General features: G+C 44.9%; 1 protein-coding gene across 4 annotated transcripts in view; it reads right to left on the bottom strand.

Moving 5' to 3' along the window:
- The window catches only part of LOC121288598, a 78,228-nt gene that overhangs the window by 48,931 nt on the left and 14,477 nt on the right, over positions 1-14,820 (bottom strand). For 2 of the 4 annotated variants that reach the window (XR_005945384.1, XR_005945383.1), the window contains exons 1-3: positions 12,741-12,775; positions 9,207-9,287; positions 8,742-8,864 (exon numbers count right to left, since the gene is read on the bottom strand). Coding sequence is in view for 1 of the 4 variants with exons in the window: in XM_041207223.1 (XP_041063157.1) it covers positions 8,742-8,864 (123 nt within the window). In the remaining 3 variants the exon portion in view is untranslated. Of the gene's footprint in view, positions 1-8,741; positions 8,865-9,206; positions 9,288-12,740; positions 12,776-14,820 lie in introns of those variants that run through there. The other 2 variants (XR_005945385.1, XM_041207223.1) reach the window with 1 other exon arrangement.

Genomic DNA, 14,820 nt, shown 5'->3' with positions numbered 1-14,820 from the left:
GATTTCTGGTAGAGCTGGCTTCTCGAACACTGGTGACATGTTTATTCCGAAAGAGGGAGAGGGAGAGAGAGCAGTCTTCAGCCTGTTTCCTCTGCTGAAGACTTTCTTGACACCTCCTGTGCCACTTGCAATCTCTCTCTAGTGGCTGGGAAGCTTTGCCTTGGAATACTTCACCCATTGTTTATTTCGAAGGGGTTTGGGTGTGCCTGTCTGTGGCAGCCATTGTTTCATTATCCAGCACTTTGCATTTTTAATGTCCTTTCCTTGGACAGTTGTGAGTTCTAATGAGTGTTTGTTTCGTCATCTTCACCTTGGAACATGGTCTTGCGTTTTTAAACAGTTTGCTCTATCTCAGTTCAAATTGCAAAATTTCCAGCAAGTCGTAAGTTGAAAAATCATATTTCACAAAATAAAGGAGCATAGCCTTGTGACAATGTCCCTCAAATCAGTTTGAACCTGCATCCCTTTGTACAACTGTCAGAATTTAATTTATCATTTCAATTCTCGTTTTTGTTGCTCATTTTTTGCCCCTCTCTTCCTCTTCAGAGAAGGTTCCATCAGCGGAATACACTAACCCCATTAGATGGGATGCAGAGGACCAGTGCCTTAAAAATGAAGGAGCGCTGCGCTGTAATACTCAGGGGAACCTTCCCAGGAAGATGGGGACCTGAGATGCTGAAAGGCAGGCTCGACAATCAAACAAGATGCAAAAAAACTCTGGGACAACTCTGTCCTCACACAGCAATGAACCGGCAACAACAGAGAAAGTGCAGCTGCTCTGGGGCCTTTTATCTCACCCGTGGATGAGGAAATGATCAAAACGTGATTTCCGTCACCCATTCTGCTCACACGATGAGCTAAAAATGATACAGGCAATATAAAATCGTGGTCAATAGACTTTTTAATGACCTTAATTGGCCCTTTAATCATCAGCGGGCGCTGCTCCAACTCCCATGCATGCCTGCCGACCTCAGTATTGCACATGCGTGTGATGACGTCGGGATGCACACCCAATGTCATTTCGCACAATTTTACGTGCGTTTGGGTCAGGCGCGCGCAAGATTCAGGCCCATTTTTTCTAAATGGTGAGAGATGACAGAGCTCTGAGATGCAGAGAGATCTGGGCGTCCTAGTGCATGAGTTGCAAAAGGTTAGTACGCAGCTACAGCAAGTAATTAGGAAAGCTAAGAGCATGTTATTGTTTATTGCGAGCGGAATTGAATATAAAGTAGGGAGGCTATGCTTCAGTTACACAGGGCATTGGTGAGACCACTCCTGGAGTACTGTGTACAGTATTGGTCTCCTTATTTAAGGAATTATGCAAATGCATTGGAAGCAGTTCAGAGAAGGTTTACTAGACCAATACCTTGTTTTTCATTCATGGGACATGGGTTTCGCTGGCTAGGCCAACATTTATTGCCCTTTCCTAGTTGCCCTTAAGAAGGTGGTGGTGAGCTGCCTTTTGTACCGCTGCAGTCCATGTGGTGTGGGTACACCCACAGTGCTGTTAGGAAGAAGTTCCACAGTTTTGACCCAGCGACCGTGAAGGAACGGCGATATATTTCCAAGTCAGGATGGTGAGTGACTTGGAGGGGAACCTCCAAGGTGGTGGTGTTCCCATGCATCTGCAGCCCTTGTCATTCTAGGTGTTAGTGGCAGTGGGTTTGCAAGTGTCTGCCTAAGGAGCCTTGGTGAATTCCTGCAGTGCATCTTGTAGATGGTACACACTGCTGCCACAGTGCGTCAGGCATCAAGCGGGCTGCTTTGTCTTGGATGGTATCTTCTTGAGTGTTGTGGGAGCTGCACTCATCCAGGCAAGTGTTAAGTATTCTATCACACTCCTAACTTGTGCCTTGTAGATGGTGGACAGGCTTTGGGGAGTCAGGAAGTGAGTTACTTGTTGCAGGATTCCTAGCCTCTGACCTGCTCTCATAGCCACGGTTTTTATTGGGCTAATCCAGTTCAGCTTCTGGTCAATGTCAACCCCCAGGGTGTTGATAGTGGGGTATTCAGTGATGGTAATGCCATTGAACATCAAGGGGCGATGGTTGGATTCTCTCTTATTGGAGATGGTCAGTGCCTGGCACTTGTGTGGCATGAATGTTACTTGCCATCTGTCAGCCAGCCCAAGCCTGGATATTGTCCAGGTCTTGCTGCATTTGGACATGGACTGTTTCAGTATCTGAGGAGTCGTGAATGATGCTGAACATTGTGCAATCATCAGAGAACATCCCCACTTCTGACCTTATGATGGAAGGAAGGTCATTGATGAAGCAGCTGAAGATGGTTATGCCAAGGACATTACCCTGAGAAACTCCTGCAGTAATGTCTTGGAGCTGAGATGACTGACCTCCAACAACCACAACCATTTTCCTTTATGCTAGGCATGACTCCAAACAGTGGAGAATTTTCCCCCTGATTCCCATTAACTCCAGTTTTGTTAGGGCTCCTTGATGCCACACTCAGTCAAATGCGGCTTAGATGTCAAGGGCAGTCACTCTCACCTCGCCTCGGGAGTTCAGCTCTTTAGTCCATGTTTGAACCATGGCTGCAATGAGGTCAGGAGCTGAACTGCCCTGGTGGAACCCAAACTGGGCGCCAGTGAGCAGGTTTTTGCTAGGCAAGTGCTGCTTGATAGCACCGTTGATGACCCCTTTCATTATTTTACTGATGATTGAGAGTAGACTGATGGGGCGGTAATTGGCCGGATTGGATTTGTCCTGCTTTTTGTGTACAGTACATACCTGGGCAATTTTCCACATAGCCGGGTAGATGCCAGTGTTGTAGCTGTACTGGAACAGCTTGGCTAGGGGCACAGCAAGTTCTGGAGCACAAGTCTTCAGCACTATTGCCAGAATATTGTCAGGGCCCATAGCCTTGCAATATCCAGTGCCTCCAACCATTTCTTGATATCACGTGGAGTGAATTAAATTAGCTGAAGACAGGCATCTGTGATGCTGGGGACCTCTGGAGGAAGCCGAGATGGATCATCCACTCAGCACTTCTGGCTGAAGATTATTACAAGTGCTTCATCCTTATCTTTTGCACTGATGTGCTGGCCTCCCCCATCATTGAGGATGGGAATATTTGTGGAGCCTCCTCCTCCAGTAAGTTGTTTAATTGTCCACCACCATTCACGACTGGATGTGGCAGGACTGCTGAGCTTAGATCTGATCCGTTGGTTGTGGGATGGTTTAGCTCTACCTATCACTTGGCACTTAGGCTCTTTGACATGCAAATAGTCCTGTGTTATAGCTTCACCAGGTTGACACCTCATTTTTAGGTATGCCTGATGCTGCTCCTGGCATGTCCTCCTGAACTCTTTATTGAACCAGGGTTGATCCCATGACTTGATGGTAATCGTAGAATGTGGGAAACGCCGGGCAATGAGGTTACAGATTGTGTTTGAGTACAATTCTGCTGCTGCTGATGGCCCACAGTGCCTCATGGTGCCTAGCCTTGAGGCCTGTTCGAAATCTACACCATTTAGCACGGTGGTAGTGCCACACAACACGATGGACGGTATTCTCAATGTAAAGGACTGTGCGGTGGTCACTCCTAATGATATTGTCATGGACAGATGCATCTGCGGCAGGCTATTTGGTGAGGATGAGGTCAAGTATCTTTTTCCCTCCTGTTGGTTCCCTCACCACCTGCTGCAGACCCAGTCTAGCAGCTATGTGCTTTAGTATTTGGCCAGCTCAGTCAGTAATGGTGCTACTGAGCCACTCTTGATGTTGGACATAAAAGTCCCCCACCCAGAGTTCATTCTGCACCCTTGCTACCCTCAGTGCTTCCTCCAAGTGGTGTTCAACATGGAGGAGTACTGATTCACCAGCTGAGGGAGGGTGGAATGTGGTAATCAGCAGGAGGTTTCCATGCCCATGTCTGACCTGATGCCAAGAGACTTCATGGGGTCCAGAGTTGATGCTGAGGACTCTCAGGGTAACTCCCTCCTGATTGTATACCACTGTACCACCAGCTCTGCTGGATCTGTCCTGCCGGGGGACAGATCATATCCAGGGATGGTGTCTGGGATATTATCTATATGATATGATTCCCTGAGGATGACTTTGTCAGGCTATTGCTTGACTAGTCTGTGAGATAGCTCTCCCAATTTTGGAACTAGCTTCTAGATATTAGTAAGGAGAACTTCGCAGGTTCGACAGGGCTGAGTTTAACATTGTTGTTTCCGGTGCCTAGGTCGATGCCTCTTAGCCTGTCCGGTTTCATTCCTTTTTTGAGACTTTGTAGTGGATTGATTCAACTGAGTGCCTTGCTAGGCTATTTCAGAGGGCATTTAAGAGTCACCCACATTGCTGTGGGTCTGGAGTCACATGTGAGCCAGACCAGGTAAGGATGGCAGACTTCCTTCCCTAAAGGATAACAATACCTGGAATGGGTAGCTTGTTTTATGAGGAAAGGTTGGACAGGCTAGGCTATCAACCACTGGAGTTTAGAAGAGTAAAGGGTGACTTGATTGAAATGTATAAGATCCTGAGGGGTCTTGACAGGATAGACGTGGAGAGGATGTTTCCTCTTGTGGGAGAATCTAGAACTAGGCGTCACTTTTAAAAATAAGGGGTTGCCCATTTAAGACAGAGATGAGGAAGAATTTTTTCTCTCAGAGAGTCGTGAGTCTTTGGAACTCTCTTCCACAAAAGGCGGTGGAAGCAGAGTCTTTGAATATTTTTAAGGCAGAGGTAGATAGATTCTTGATAAGCAAGGGGGTAGGCAAGAATGTGGAGCTGAGGTTAAAATGAGATCAGCCATGCTCTTATTGAATGGCAGATTAGGCTCGAGGGGCCGAGTGGCCTCCTCCTGCTCCTAATTTGTATGTTTGCATGTTTGTTACATATGTTTGTATTACCTCCCAGGTGTTTCGTTCAAGTGTGTGAAGCCTGAAGTTCTCAAATCCAGCACTGAACATAAGTTTAAGAGTAACCTAAATTAGTAAATTGTAAAAATGTCTAATCACTGTTGGCTATATTAAATATAATCCTTTTAACATAACAGTTATAAATATCCTAGCAAATTAGTCTTAATATTAAAAATCCTGGCAGAACAGAAAAAAAAGACAAATAAGGAGTTAAGAAAGATCTTTAATTAAAGGTACTATAGGCATATGGCTTAGATCAGTTAATTTAATAAATAATCTGTGCTCCAGGAGGCGGATAAATTCTAAAGAGATGATCAGTAGGCTTATACTTGCAATGGCGGTTGTAGAAGTGGGCATTGTTCTGGATTAGAGTGGTGATTATATTGATGGTGACTGACACAGGTTCCCTGCCTTTTTGTTGACCTGGTGATTCAATTTAGATTCAATTGTGGCTTTCAGAAGAGAATTAGATCTTTATCTGAAGAAGAAAACTTTGCAGGGCTAAGAAGTAAAGGTGGGAGAGTGGCATTAGGTGAATTTGCAGACAACTGGCACAGACACAAAGGGCTGAATGTTTCCCTTCTCTGCTGTATACATTCTATGAACCTATGGTGTCAGTTTGGCCCAGTTGGTAATACTCTTACCCTGAGACAGAAGGTTTGAGTTCAAGCATAACTCCATGATTTGAGCAAATAGTCTCAGCTGGCCTTTCAGCATGGCACCACACTGTGGAAGATGTTTTCTCTTGGATGAAATGTTAAACTAGCTACCTGAGACTCTAGATGTAAAAGATCTCATAGCTCTATTTGAAGAAATGCAGGGACTTCTGCTATGTTCAGACCACTATTCCATTCTGAACAAAAACAGATTAGTCTATTGATCTTGGCTGGTCTTTGTGGGACCATCCTCTGTGCAGATTGGCCATTGTGTTTACCCACATAATAACAGTGACTGTAATATATTTGGATGTGATGCACTTTTGGGATATCCTCAGGAACATACTACGAGTGCAACTTTTAAAAATTATGACTGAAAACCCATCTACTAATAGTAACACCAGTTGTGAAATAATTCATTTTTTATTAATTAAGAAAATGCCATTATAGAGCACAGGATTGCTTGTCTTTTCTAAAATCTGTAATTCGAGTATCTACCTTCTAACTATCTCTCTCTTAGTCGCTTGGCAGTATAGAACTTGAGTATTACTGAACAAAGAGTTATGTTGTCAAAGCTTTTCATCTTGTACTCATCAGGGCAGATTCACAACAGAACAACAATTGATACTGCTTGAGAAGAGGGTGCTGATTGGTTGACAGTTGAAGTCTGACTGGTAGAGGTGTTGCCATGGGGAATGCACCAGGGAACAGTTAACTGCCAAACCTTGTTTAAATTCAAACCAGCAAGTCGACTTTGATAGGTCAAGGCCTTGCCATAGGGGATGAATGAGCCAGGAAACGGCTTTTGTTTAGTTGAAAAAGGCACAATGCATGGACATGTTCTTTTTGTTTGCAAAGGACAGGGCCTCGTGTGTGAATATATGTAGCTTCTAGTATGTGTAGTTAAGCCACATTGCGAGCCTGACTGATAATCCTAAATTGGTTGTCAGTGTAATTCTTAGCGCAACCAGGATTGTTTAGCAAGTGTTGGACATTATGTCCTGAGTTTTGCAAGCACGGGCTGGTTGAACACAGTCGGTACTTTGCCTGTTGCGCACAGCCGAAGGGACAAGCTGTTTGATATGATCCACCAGTTGTTGGGAGGTACGGCCTACATACCTGGCATCACACCAGCATTGAAGTTCATATACCACATAACTCATTTGTGCAATTGGCAGAACATCTTTTTTGCTTGATGGCAGGGTCCAGTTAGTGGTGAATACCGCTCGTGTTGTGACTGCGTAGTAGTAGCATGAAGTGGTTAGCTTTGCCTGTTACCCAAATTTTTGAGACTCAAATTGCGCTCAAATTCACCTTTGAAATAGAGCAATCACATGAGCTCCCTTTCCTTGATGTGCTAGTTGAGAAATCTGCTACTGCTCTACTACTACTCTCTACTGCAAGCCTATCTTCACTGGTCAATATATGCATTGGGGTCCCTATAGTTTTACAAGCTATAAGATTGACCACATTGGCAACCTCATAAATAGGGCCTGAGTCATTTGCTTACTATACAAGCTTGATGCTGATGTACGGCGCATCAACGCTACCCAGCAGGATAATGGCTACCCCAATCAGACCATTGCTCGCTTTATATCACACAAACTCATGAATGGGCCTAGGGCCACCACTTTTGGTCCTGAAAAGTGCCCAGTCTACCTCAGATTACCCTGGCAGGGTAAGGTGTCTCAAAAAGGTGTCACGGTGGGTAAAGAGTAGTGGCAGAGAATTATATAGGGCAGTGTGTGTTGTGGGCACCAGGTGGGGGACTGGCAGCCTACAGCTACTCCCAGACAGTCTTTGACTTGCGAGTGCATTTCTATTAGCACCTGTTGAGGGAATAGATACATTAGCATTGCAGATGTAGTCCTTACGTCAAAACTTAGTTCTGAAGAAGGGTCTATATATAAATCCTAATTCAACAACAGTAGAAACCACCAGTATTTAAACAGTGTCATTTGCTAAGGAAAGGACATGGTTTGAAGTCATGTATCATTTAAAGCCTCCCACCATGTTATGACCCTTCTGTTAATGAGCTGTCACTACCCAGTACTGTGCTTGCTGGATCATTTTTTCAAATTTTCCTCTCAATGTCCCCAAGTCTAATAATGGACAATTGGCGTTAGCTATAATGTCAGATTGCCTCAGTTATTGGCACCCTCATCAATGAGTCAGATGGTCCCCATAACGAGGTTCGAGCACATAATTTGGATTGACACTTCTGTGAAGTACTGATGTAATGTTGTAGGGTTGAAGGTTTTGATCTGTATATATACGCATAAAGATGAGTAAACATAGACTGCCAGCCCCATTGATGCCCATTCTATTTACCAAACTGTGCATCCTTGTGTACCACTCTCCTTGGGGAAAGGGGAAAGTTCGGGGTTAAGAACAACAGAGGAAATAAACACTGTGGCCTTCATTCTTGGGAAATTCATATCTTGACTTTCCTAGCTAATCAATTAAGCTCCAAGAGGCCATGGTTATTCATGACACTCCAAATTCCTTTGAAACATAGAAATATACATGGCTGGAAATGATCATCTCTTTCCATTGGAACTGTCTCAAACGGCAAATTTCACACCCTGCTTTACCACTGATACCCTTGAGTAGCTCTTGATATGCTAAACTATAATCCTCATCCTGTCCTTCTGGCACAGATTAAAGATTTCAGACTTAATGGAGAGCTGGAAGTTCTCCTGGTTCCTGTCCCTCAATGAATGTCATTGGAGATCAGATTGATCACTTTTCTGATTACTGTTTCTAGGAGACAGAATGGATGTTGCATTTATCTTCATAATAATAGTGACTGCATTTGAAAAAATCTAATTCATTGCTCTGGGCACTTTGAAATGTTTCAGCATGTTATAATTATTATTGCTAATGAATACACAGCTGGGTCTGATTATAGAATTTCAGTGGACCAAGTATTTCATCTTGTACAGAATTACCAATATAGGTGTAATCATCATTTAATTATAAAATATTACTCAATTTATTGATAATAATGGCACTCCCAGCATAAGCTACCTGCAATCGTTGTAATGTTCATAATTTGCATTATAATTCTAAAAAATGGTTCCATTACAGAATAAGTAACTTAATTCTACAAATATCCTGATGCACCCATAATTTGTACTATCAAGCTATTAGCATTCAACTCTCGATACAAGTTTGAGTAGTGATCATTGGTTGTGAACACTGACCTTTTGCTTTAACACAAGGGCTTTCTGATCTTTTACTCTGACTTTAGTTCTTCCTTGATAGCTTTGACCTTTGGCATTCAAAGCAAACTCTTGGTTGGTCAGGAAACCCTTGCACTTCAGAATCTGTAAGAGATAAATTGGAAATAATTTGATTGGCTGTGACTGAGAGCACAGAGTTTGGAAGGAGCTCTATTGACCTGAAGTATCCCTCTTGTTCGTGTCTGTAAGCGATAAGAATGTAATCACTCTGTTTGCTCCAGTTAATTTTCATCAGTGCCTTATCTACTCAAACAATTTCACAAATGCTTTGATAGTTCCAACACACAGTGCAATGTCTTTAACTTGTTCAGTTGATATGGCCTCTCATATTATTAGTGTTGGTAAATGTGTTATTGCATTATGAATCTTCATTGGTTTGCATAGCATTCAGAGAAATAAAGACCAGTTAAAACAATAGATACATACCATACATCAGGCAATATATTCATTGAGAAAATCATCCTATTTGGTTCGCAGGTCTTAGATTGAAATCTTGTGTCCATTCTCCTTGCGGAATATTTTATCTCAATGTAATTTGCAGTACCAACATTTGAGAGTAAGTTTTCACAAGATATATATTTTATATTTAAAATTCTAAATGCTGTTAAGATTGTACCCTCTATTCTTGTAATTGTATCAATGATACTCCTCCATAATTCTACCAGGGAAATATACATTCTGAGATCAGATTGGGGGTGGAAAATTTGAAATTCCAAAGTATGGGAAGAAATGATTGATCATGGATTGAAATGCCTTTGGATGAGTTGCAAGAATGAGTTATACTTGGGTTAGTAGTAATTATCACTTCAGAGCTGCTGAACCTAAGATGGAAGGCAACAGGAGCAATTGGATGAACAAGACCCGGACTAGTTATGGCCAATGGAACATGCAGGGCAGAACTTTACTTCCCGTAGGCATGTGCCCAAACCAATTGGGCGTAAAATTGCGCGCAATGATGTCGGGCGAGCGTCCTGACATCACCGTGCACTCATGCAATATTTTGCTTGGCGGGCGCGCACGGGTGCTGGAGTGGCGCCCGCCATTAAGTAAGCGGTCACCTAAGGCCCTTAGCAATCCAATTGATTGTGACTTTTTTCTAGCCTATGCAATTTCCAGCTCTTCGCAAGGGCAAAACAGGTAGGCGGGCAGCCGACATTTTCACAAACCTCCTCCAAGGGCGGGGTAAAAAGGGTCAGCAGCGTTGCCAGTATTAGTGAGGAGTTTTGGAGATAGTTTGCTGCTGGTTGCTTTTTGGTACTTGGCAACTTATTCTGTGTTGGGGGCTTCATTCTTAGCATTTCCAGGCTTCATTTCAGGGCTCATTGGTGTCTGCAAGGCCTCGGAGGATTCAGATGGTATGGACCCTTCCAGGTATCAGGCAGCCTTCCCTTACCCTGGTAATGGGGATTGTGGTCTCCTCTGGAGGCACCTCCTCTGAGAAGGAAGAGAAGGGCAGAAGGGAGAGAAGGCCAGGTGTCCCAATAGCAACTTCCAGGGGAGGGACCTGTGGGAGGAGAGGTGCAGGCACAAGGGGCATAGGGCCAGCAGGTAGTCCAAGGTGGAAGGAGCTGCAGAAGATGCCATTATCCTGCTGCCAGGGTTTGCAGGCGGTGATGCAGCTACCTCAATATGTCTGACGTGCAATGCCGAAGGAGGCTCTGCCTCTCAAGGGAGGTGGTGACCTCCATTTGCCAGATGATTGGGCCTGAGATCATCTCCGATTCTGTGGGCGGACACCCCATGCCAGTGGCTCTGAAGGTCACAGTGGCCCTCAACTTCTATGCCTCTAGCTCTTTCCAGGGGTCAGTGAGGGATCTGTGTGTAGTCTCCCAATCAGCTGTCCACAGTTGCGTAAAGCTGTGACAGAAGCTCTGTTCAGGTGAGTATTGACCTTTACTCTTTACCGTACAGGGGAGGCCAGCCAGGCAGAGCGAGACAGAGGCTTGGCAGCGATTGCTGGGTTCACCCACATCCAGGGTGCCATTGACTGCACATATGTGGCCACCAAGGCGCCAGCAGATCAGCCGGGTGCCTTCGTCAAATGGAAGGGATTCCACTCCATGAATGTGCAGATGGTATGTGACCACAGGATGCAGATTCTGCAAGTCTGTGCAAGGTACCCAGGCAGCTCCCCTAACGTTTACAAACTGAGACGCTCCCAGGAGCTGAGGCTCTTCAGTGCTTCAGCCCGACTGGATGGATGGCTGCTGGGTGACAAGAGCTATTCATTGAAGAAGTGGTTCATGATGCCTCTCTGCCACCCAAGAACAGAGGCAAAGAAATGTTATAATAGGAGTCATGCCTCCACAAGGGCGGTGGTAGAGAGGACCATAGGTCTTCTCAAGATGCGCATCCGATGCCTGAGCAGTTCAGGGGGAGAACTACAATACCCCCCCGCCAGAGCGGGTGTCACTGATTATGGTTGCATGCCGTGCTCTCCATGATCTGGCACTGACAAGGTGGGGATTCACTGGAGGAAGAGGATCTTGACGCAGCTGCACAGGCCACAAAGGATCTCCACCAGATCCTCCCACGCCTCTAACTGGACATCCAGCATCTGCCGCCTAATGGACAACTTCAGAGGCTCATCATCGGCCTTCGACTGAGCATCATCCTGGCCCCTAGCAGTCCACCAACTGCCGGTGCCCTGGGCACTCTATGCCTTGTTTGCACCTCAAGTGATTGTGAAGTGCCCTCACCAATGTGCACCGAGATACTGGCCACTGCTCTAATGCCCACCGAGGTGTTGGTATTTCACTGGTGCCTGCTTCAGGGAGTGGGTGTGATGCATATGCAAATGACGCCTGGTGCCGCAAGGCACTCAGTTCAAGCAGCCAGGGCTCATCCCCTTGGCCAGCTCCGGAGTCACTGACAGTTGGCACTCAGACTCCAGCATCCTGAGGTCCATGATGGGGGGATGGCCAGCCAACACATCTGCACACTGCCATGCCAACATGGTAATCGCCCTTCCTGAGCACAGCAAGTCATTGAAGCACTTCCGGCACTGCATCCAGGAGCGCCGCACCACGTCACGGCTGCTGGCCAGCGCTGCCACCTCCTCCCATACCGCGTTGGTGAGGTGCGGTGGCCTCCTCCTCCCATCCCTGGGAACACCTGGCAGCCCCCTCCTCCAACAGGGTGGCGAGGCACAATTCAGAGAAGTGGGGGGGGGCCGAGTGCCCACCCGACCTGCCCTCCGGCCTGCCATGTCCAGCTGCACTTGGGTCCCTAGTGCCGGTTTGGGGGATGCCCTCCATGGCAGCCTTCCAGGGGCTGCCTGGGCCGCTTTTAAACCGGGCTGTAGGTTGCCATTGAACCCGGCAGCTGACAGGCCCCCACCCCCACTCGGCGCCTCCCGTCCAGTGCAGAGTGTGTTTCACGTTGGGTGGGCCTTAATTGGCCCACCATGAAATCACGGTCAGAGCCCAATCGCGGGCGGAGGCCCATTTCGTGGCTGCTCCTGGGTCTGCCTGCCGACGACCGGAAAATCCTGCCTGCAAATTTGAAAAGCTACCAATTGAAGCTGAAAATTAAAAAGGGAGAATATAACTCAGGAGCATGAGTGGGATTTGAAAATAGACCATCAAAATGACTTAATGCAGAACATAATAAGATGTTTTTAATTTTAATTGGACTTGAAGACAGGATAGGCTGAAAATTGGATTTTGCGTTTAAACAGGGTGTCAGTGAAACTTTAGTACCGTAAGTTGCTACTGATGGATTCTGTGACTGAAACAAACTGATGATGGAAAATAAGTTAGAAAATGGATCACCAATTGAGCCTCACACTGCAAAATGGCTGAATTTAGATTTAATTGCGGCTCCCCTTTATTACTATTAAGCATATTAATTCAACTCATTCATATTGTAGAATTGGATAGATTCTATCATGTCTACCAATAATTCAGTAACTCACTTAATAAAAGAATCTATACATTAAAATGGTACGCTTGCACATACTTCCTTTCCATCATGCTCCATTTTCTGTCTGTCACTGTCCCACTTCAATGTTCATCACACTTCATGTCACACTGTGCCCTATCAGTGTAACACTTAAGATTCATTCACTCACTGAAAAATTATGGGCAATCATAAACCAATAATGCACACAATTCAAGAGCTTTTCAACTTATCTATGAAAGTTAGAATTAAAATAGCCAATTAAAATTTACAAAACATTTTACCCAAAATCAAGTCAAAAATTACATATCCAAAGTCTGCTCAAACAGAGCAGTGGCCCAATCAAATCACTCAAACCACTCTTTGAAAAATCTTTCGGAGCCATTCACCTCAGTCAGACAACTAAAAGATCAAAATGAGGTTTGTAGAATAAAGAAGTACATATTTTACATGATTAAACTCATACAAAATTGCCTTTAGTGTGCTTAATGTGCTTACTTGAAGATCTTAGCCTCTTTGAAAAGTCTGGGCTTTCATTTGGCGTAGAATTTTACCCCGGTGTGGCAGGGGAGGGGCTGGAAAAGGTGGTGAGCCATTCAAAACTCCATTGACTTCGGTGGGCACAGAAGATCCCACTGGCAGGAGGGGCCGTAAAATTTCACCCATAGTATCCCCAAGGAAATCATTCCATCAATTAACGGGAGATGCCACAGACCATTCACCAGCATGTCTCAGTATTATCCTCAGTGAAGCGCAAGTATGTTTTCCCTTATAGTGCAAACAGATGTCTGTGTTTCCTTTCCAGTTTGCCCCAATGATGGGTAAACAATAATTTTTTTGAGTAAATCATTACATTTGTTCTCGACTTCTTAAAGAGAAGCTTAGTAGGCTAACTAGTCAGACATCAAAAATACTTTGAATTTATAGATATATTGGGAGTTTGAAAACAATGGAGTAGGCTTTTCTGTGCTGCAGACTTTAAAAAGACAATGAATACATATTTTTATAGCATATCTGATGGTCTCAGGACATTTCAAACACTTAATAACCAATTATTTTTTAAGGGTAATCACTGTGGTAATGTGGGGAAATGTGCATACAGCAAGTTACCACAAACAGTAATGGGATAATGACTCAATAATCTGTCTTTGGAATGTCTGATGGATGAATATTGGGCAGGACATTTGGGAGAACTCTCCTGCTCTTTTTCAAATAGTGCCATGTAAATCTTTTATGTCCAACTAAAAGCCCAGGCTTCCTCAGATCCCTGGAGAGGGAATTGAACCCAAAACCTTCTGGCTGGGATATTTGGGCCCCCTCATGGCTAAACCCATCGCGGGAGATTCGGCAGCCCAGCCAAAAGTCCATTGACTTTTGGCGGGACCAGACGATCCTGACGGCAGGCGGAGGTGGAAAAACCCTTGGCTTTGAATGAGCCTGCTGGTGCCCAATTGTTCTGGTGGAAGGCGGGTCCATGCTGAGTGCAGGGCACCATTAGCATTCAGTCAGCAGGTTGCAGGTGGCAATGAGCAATCCTGGACCTCCATCAGTTCCAGGTAACCCTGGGCAGCCTGTCAGCCTTTGATCCAGAAGAGGACACTCTGTGGAAGGATATGTCCATCTCGCCATGTGGGGGATGAGGCAGATGACTCTCTGACAGTGATGGTCCTGGCTGGTTTTATATAGCACTCCTGTTCCTACCAACCCCATTAAAATACTGTAGAACTTACCCTTGGGCTCATCTTTGGTTGGACTGACCTCTGTCTGGTTACTTTACATTTGAAATAACAAATGGCACCCTATGTACATGATAGGGCCCTAATTTACATCTTAAAAGGGCCTACTAACAGACTTAGAGAGATGCTCTGAAGCACAGTGGTAGGCCGAGGAAAGAATTATGACAGCCATAGCAACGTTAGGTATTAGGTATTTCCACCAGGTGAAAGGCCTCAGAATTCCTGCCAATAAACTTCAACAGAATATTTTAACTAACAGAATATTTTATTTTTCTGCGTCTTTGCTTATGCTATTTCTCAGCCTATTTATTTTTCCCAAATGGAAAGCCAACTTCCGTTGATCTCTGAAATCTTTTCAGATGAGTATTTCGGAAAGCCTGGCAACTATTTTTTTCAATACTTTC

Source organism: Carcharodon carcharias, chromosome 15 (genome assembly GCF_017639515.1).
Source record: "Carcharodon carcharias isolate sCarCar2 chromosome 15, sCarCar2.pri, whole genome shotgun sequence".
Taxonomy (NCBI): Eukaryota; Metazoa; Chordata; class Chondrichthyes; order Lamniformes; family Lamnidae; genus Carcharodon; species Carcharodon carcharias.
Note: the sequence above shows the minus strand (reverse complement) of the source record. Positions and strands in the feature narration are given on the sequence as shown.